Source organism: Gilbertella persicaria (genome assembly GCF_025201335.1).
Source record: "Gilbertella persicaria strain CBS 190.32 chromosome Unknown B0P05scaffold_41, whole genome shotgun sequence".
Lineage (NCBI taxonomy): Eukaryota > Fungi > Mucoromycota > Mucoromycetes > Mucorales > Choanephoraceae > Gilbertella > Gilbertella persicaria.
Genome location: NW_026252002.1, coordinates 220,514 through 227,568, shown reverse-complemented (window position 1 = coordinate 227,568; position 7,055 = coordinate 220,514). Strand labels below are relative to the sequence as shown.

The following is a 7,055-nucleotide window of genomic DNA, read 5'->3' as shown; positions in this document are numbered from 1 at the left end:
TCACTGCTCTGCCTGAGAATTATACTCAAGGGTATCAGTATGTGTACTTGCCTAGTCGTCATAAGGATAGCCTTAGAAACCTACGCGCCAAATTAGCTATTCTCAAAGTTAATAACTGGCGTGTACTTGATGTCCACTTTCCTGCTGCTCGCGTCGTTGCACTTTTGGTACACAACGACTACGTTTCTGAACTTTGCTCTGTTTTTGCTAAAGCTGGTGTCAAGCCTATTGATGACTTTGACCCACTTGACGCAAAACACCTGAATGACCCCCGTGTTGCTACGTTGTCTGCTGTTGAGGCTGGTCAAAAAGCCCAACAAGTTCATCAAGGCCGTCTTTTGCGTGCTTTGAAGTATATTCGCTCGCCTGCATGTAATGCAGTAGCTGCTGACTTTTGTGCACGTAACTGGCTCAGTGGCGAGCAGCTGCGCGAGTTTAGAAAAACTGGTTCTTTCTCTGTGGTCTCTTCCTCTGGTGTTGCTGGTGGTTCTGGTGTTGCTGGTGGTTCTGGTGTTGCTGGTGGTTCTGGTGCTCCTGGTGGTTCTGGTGTTGCTGGTGGTTCTGGTGTTGCTGGTGAAAAGGAAAAAGAAGATCTTGAGATGAGCGAAGCTGAATCTCAAGCTCAAACTCCCCATGTTTCTACTCCTACTGATGGTGGTGAATCAGTTAGTGCTCAGTAATGAGTACTAACGAAATTACCATTACGATCTGGAATGCAAACTGTCTAGATCGTTTCACCATCAATACAGTTACCCAGTCCTTTCCTTCTTCTTCCTTGATTTTTATTACCGAAACATGGCTTCTCTCTCCTTTACGTCTCCCTACTTCATGGCAGCAATATCATACTTATGGCTTGCCAGTTCCTAATATGCGTCGTGGTCAAATGGGTATTACTCTCCTTGTTAATCCTGACTTTCCTTACCCTGTAACTCATTTGCCATCCTCCTCTCCCTATGTTCTTTCATGTCAAGTCGCTTCTACTCTCATTCATTGTCTATACCTTCCTCCTTCTGCCTCTCTTTCCGACTCTTATGCCCTCTCTATCTTGCGTGATCTACCTGTACACCGTTTGCCTGGTCAAACAAATACAATTTACTGCGGTGATCTCAACGCTCGTCATGCCCGACTACTTGGCGATACAAAGTCAACAGTTCGTGGCACTATGCTCTATGAATGGATGGTCGATTCTGGCCTTCATTGCTGGAATTCTGTCTTTGCTTTTGGTGTACCTACACATACAAAACAAAGACGACAACAAATCTTTTCTGCTGGTGGTTCTGGTGGTTCTGGTGTTGCTGGTGTTGCTGGTGTTCCTGGTGTTGCTGGTGTTGCTGGTGTTGCTGGTGTTGCTGGTGTTGCTGGTGTTCCTGGCGTTGTTGGTGTTGATGATGATGCTGTTACTATTGATAGTAATGACATTGTTGTTGATGCTGATAGTGATGCTGATACGGACGATGGCTCCCCTCTCTCCGCCAATGATAATACTGTCTCTTATATTTCATATGTATCAGGCAGTATTATTGATTTGTTTATAAGTGCTGCTGATCTTCGTGATCCATTTCTGACCGTCCACAATGATATCAGTATCAACTCTGATCATCATCCTGTCTCGCTTTCTTTTTCCGCTCCTTGTCCTCCTCCATCTCGTACTAGTCATCCTCGTCTTCTTTGGAATCTATCCAGACTAGATGAGCCAGACTGTACATATTCGACTTTGTTTGCTGAGAAGGTTGCTCCACTAAAAGAGACACTGATGAGTGCACTGACTGCCACCTCTTGTCCAGACCTTGATGCTATCAGTGATTCACTTACCAATGCAATACATTCCTCTCTTTCCGAATCAGTCGGTCAGCGCAAGCCTCGCTCTCCTGGCAATACCTGGTTCTGGACTGATGAATTGCAAGTGGCTTTTGAACTGCGTGAGTCCATGCATAACCGCTGGCTACGTGTGTTGTGATGTAAGAGAGAAGATAAAAAACAAAGAAGTCGATTAAAACTTGTATAGGTTTATTATCCCAAAAAATATATATCTATCCATTTTCTAGCTCTTCATTCTTTAGGTATTTATATATGAAGAGATGTCGGAGTAAGTAGTAGTAGAGTTCATGCAAATGACTGAGTCTCTATTATCATAGACTACTTTAAATTAATTAAATAATGTAAATTATGGATTTCGGTTATAAGTCTTGATCTATTAAAAGATACATTGTCTTATTCAGTACAAGAGGTTCTTTTATGTCTATTTCTGGTGTAAATTGATTATGATATATTTTAGTATATAATTGAAGACTTATTTAATGTCAGATCATCATATGCATATAGATTCTATATGTTCACAACACCTCGTACATACTCCCTCTTTTTTTTTTTCCCTTTTGTCAGATGCCTTTTGAACGCCACTACAATATTTCTTTGCGATTGGCACTACAACAATTGGTATATTTACTTTATTAAAGAAAAAAGTGGCACTGTCGTTTATCATTCAAATTGCAGGGCACAAAAGCGATGTCGATCCTTGGTGGCATCAATCAAAGAGTAGATGGCAGGGTAAGTCAGACGACGCTTCGTTTTCCACAATTCTTCATCATTTACAGGTTGACACAAATGCCAAAACGCTTCAGTTACCATCAGTAAGGTACGAATGTTTTTCAAATTGACAAAGGATGCTAATTCTTCCGATATACTTCTAGATTTTTTAAGTGCTTCACACACGGAGAGTATGTGGCATGAGCTATCTGGAAACCTGTTTCCAAGATTTCCAACTGTTGAAAGTTTTCCATCATAGGGACAGTCTCAAGGGCGTTCGGCTACGGCTTTTAAATAAAAGACAAAACGTACTAATCCCAAGCATTCCAGACACATGAGAGAACCTGTTTCCAAGATTTCCAACTGTTGAAAGTTTTCCATCATAGGGACAGTCTCAAAGGCGTTCGGCTACGGCTTTTAAATAAAAGACAAAACGTACTAATCCCAAGCATCTCTCATGCTGCCCAAACCATCTTTCAACCATTTTTTAAAAAGATAGTGCAAGAAGAAGGGAAAAAATAGATTAGTTTACTATATTTGAAAGTGTCGAAGGTGATGGAAATTACCAGATGACTTTAGTTGCTAATTATAAAAAAGTTACTAGAAGTATAGTGAAAAGTATAATGTAAAAGAATGAAGATAATTTTTTTTACTTGCCAGGGAGTATAATAATGGTAAAATCTTGGAGTGACTTTGGGTCAGAAAAATGCTTTTTCGCACCGCAGGAATTTTTTTTATTAACTTACCCGTTTCCTTGCTAATACTTGGTCAAATGGGACGAACTCATGATTCTTTCACATAAAAAACAGACCAATACCATGACCCCCTCGAACACGGGGCGTTGTCAACCTAAAAACACTACAAAGATCTGGTCACAAGTTGCTGCTCGAAACATTGTGTCCTGGCGTAGCCCTTCGCCTAACACGAACACTCCATCAGCCACTAACTACACAACCTCCTCATCTAACTCTCGATGGGCATCAGCCTTAGATGTTACTTTTATCAGCACTATCACACCTTTTATTGTTGGGCTGGAACAAGATAGTATCTTGATCGACATCACCAACATCCGAGATGTTAACCGCCTGAAACAGTTTTTGGGATCTCAAAATGATGCAAACACCTATCATTTTTTCGGCACCCTGCTTGTAGAGCGAAAGTACTTGCAACGCAGATTCATCGAAACTTGCTGGGATCTTGAGTCCCCCATATGTCAGGCATTGTTGAACGAAGGATTAGCTCTTGGTGATAAAGCAGTAATTAAAGGTTATCGCAGTCTTCCAACAGACGCAAAGATTGTCAGAGTAAAGGTTGAGCGCCTTCCTTTGATTCATCCCCTACGTTTGCGTGAACAAATGGTAGAACGTTTTTCCCATTTCGGTGAAGTCTTGGATGCTGGGCTTCACATGGATGGTAGTGTCTTTTTCGGACAAGGCTATGTAGTCCTTAACCTGAACAAGCCCCATCCTACCGACCCTCAAACTCTTAGCAGAGTTATTGACTGGGTTGATAAAGAGAGAGATATTCTTCTTACTTCGGACGAAATGCCCCCCTTCTGTCGTTTCTGTCAAAAGTATGACCATTGCCGAGCTGATTGCGTTGAATTGACCAACAGCCGCCAATGTTTCAATTGCAACAAACGTTGCCATATAAGCAGGGATTGTCCTCGTAGAAGTCATGGCAATGGGCTTCCACCCAACAAATGCGTTGAGATAAGCGCCACTAAAGCGGCTACTTCAACAACTGTTCCTACTCCTCAGCAGTTAAGCGACGCACCTGCTGCAAGAACAACTGCCTTTTTTAAAAAAAGACAAAGCGAAAGAGAATGCAGTTGTCTCGGCCAATGGCAAGCAGACGCAAACGGTATTACCCATTTTGAAAAAGCAAGAAATTGCACAAACTAGGGATGAGGATGATGATGATATGGAAATTGACGTTGATGGGAGTGATGAAGAAAGTGAAATTGAGGAAGCTATAGCTGTAGTGATCGGCAATTCCCTAATGAGACCCGATCAAATTCTTAAGACTAAGCGAAGCAATCAGCCGGTACAAAAGGACAAAATGGGTTTAGGCAATACACCTAGTAATTCTCCAGGAGATGAAACTTACACCCAACACTAATTTAAAAAAAATATGACTCAAAAGCAGCTACAGATAGCCACACTTAACTGTCGTGGCCTCATCAAAGCACATGATTCAACAAAACGTTCCTTATTCTTTCGATTTATACGCTCTACTCAATCTGACATATTTTGCTTCCAAGAGACCCATGCCAATTCCTTAGAATCTAAATCTATACTCGATACAATGCTTCAGGCGAAATCCAGTATATGGACTGAACATTGCGGTATTGTATCATTCAATCCCAACTATGCTATTCAACAACATGAAGAGATTACTGCTCAAGACTGTTGTGAACATATATGAATTCATATGCATAGATCAATAAATGATGATCATGGCAAAAGACCAGATCACATCTATGGCAATTGCAATGGATCTATAGTCACTGACATTCACTCATTCTACTAGAAGTACTACATCATCCTCATAGTCAGAGATTATGAACCTAGTGACTCTGTTATTATTAATGGCCCTCATAAAGTGGCAGTTAGAGCTGACAAATGCATTAGCATTGGCATTTGACAAACATGTAATAGTTTATTCAAGTTCAAGTCACATCATATACTATTGGCTGAGCTGACAACTTCCTCTAAAGGCATTTCTCTTAATTGCTCCTGATCTAACAAATCAATCCGTAGTCAAGAAGCTAACCCAAAACAATATTTTGACTGAGAAGAAAAAGTATAAATACCCCGATATTTTATAGCAATTGAAAGAGAACATTTCTTGGAGAAATAAAAACCTATACAAGTTCAAACGGACTTTCTCTGTGTTCTTACCTTTTCTCTTATTTAATATCTACTCTCTCTTCATCTCACAACATCTACTACTACTTACTCCAACATCTCTTCATGTATAAATATGCTAGAATAATTTATGGTCAAAAAGAAGAACAATAAAATTGTATAAAACAGTCTCAAAGTATCTACCTTTGTCTCTACATTATCTTATCATATAACTCTCTATTATCAAAACATCACAAGAACTTCTTTTTGGCCGTTTTGGTTCTAATCGACTTATTGATTTAACCATTTTATTAGTGATTATATCACATCTTTATTCATTACCATGCATGAAACTATTAAAACCAGAGTACTGAATGATATTCAATAGTCGCTATTTCTCTGCGACCCGGACTTCATTGTGCGGATCTCGACTCGGAATTGTCGGAACAAATCCTTTGCGCTTACTTCTGCTTTTCATCTTACTAAACTCCTCACTTACATCTCTACTTGCAACTTCAAAGAGACCGATATTTCAGTATTAAGTAAATTACGTTATATACTTTATAGATAGAAAAATTAGATCACGTGACTAATAAGGCTTTCGAGCCGTTGAAAAGTCGAGATAGCTTGTGCGGCCCATACTATTAAGTTTGCTCCTTCCACTATTCATCAAGCGACTCATTGCTGCTAGTATCTCTCTTTCTGAGTTTGTACCTGTACTTATTATGGCTTTTGTCTAATATATTTGTCATATGCAAGTCTTGCGAGCAATTCAAATCGATATTAAAACGTTTGATCCGAACCTATTTCTTTAGTTGCACACAGAAAAAAAGAACAAAATCAGCAAAAATGATCAGTATTATGAAAACAAATCAAATGCTGTTACGAAATGGCTATTTCATACTCTATTTTTCTATACGTATTTGAGCTCCTTATTATTCAACTTTAAATTCTGACAGCTATTTGTGTCACAGAACACATATTCTTTTACTTTAAATTACATTGGACTTTAGTACATATTGTTCATTTTACTTTTAGTCAGCAAAAGCTTAATATATCGGGCCACTTTTACAATGACTCATAGATTTATTATACCTGGGCTGTCATAATTGCATTCTTGCAAATTCAATGTGGCTAATTTAGAATAGATATAAGTACTAGAACGATTCAACTTAAATAAAGAGATCCAAATCCATCATCTATCTTAGACTTACAACCGTACCTTACTTGTATTGTCTTATATTTTAAACTAGACTATTATCATATTATTTGTCTAATTGGGTCCCTTAGTCTTGCATTACATTTGATCATTATATGTTGTATTAGACTATACTCTTGTATCTTCTTTTGCTTATACAAATAACATAGTCGGACGACTTAAAACCTGATGCTCATTACATATAACTTGCAGCCTATTGCTCTGTTATATTTATTGGTCTATATCTCCACAAGTTACTGCGACCTCTACCTTTGTCCTGTAACAATGCAAAATCAAAACTAGTTCATTGGTTAAAAAGCATCTAGTTTTAAGAATAAAAGTGATACAGAATATGACTTAAAATGGTCAGAGCATATCAAGTGAATCAAGAAACAGCTATAGAAAGAATATGAAGAAGTGATCAGAATTTGCGATTAATATAAAGAAGCCTTTTGTAGCTGACGAGTCTACTATTAGCCTTT

General features: G+C 38.8%; 1 protein-coding gene across 1 annotated transcript; it reads right to left on the bottom strand.

Annotated features, from left to right (window-relative positions):
- Window positions 1–2,478: 2,478 nt before the first annotated feature.
- On the bottom strand, window positions 2,479–2,907 carry B0P05DRAFT_590169 (uncharacterized protein; the record flags this gene model as incomplete). Its single annotated transcript, XM_051582786.1, has 3 exons — window positions 2,479–2,702; window positions 2,744–2,807; window positions 2,839–2,907. The coding sequence occupies 3 exons, from the start codon at window positions 2,905–2,907 to the stop codon at window positions 2,479–2,481; spliced, it is 357 nt and encodes a 118-aa protein (XP_051431853.1).
- Window positions 2,908–7,055: the final 4,148 nt, after the last annotated feature.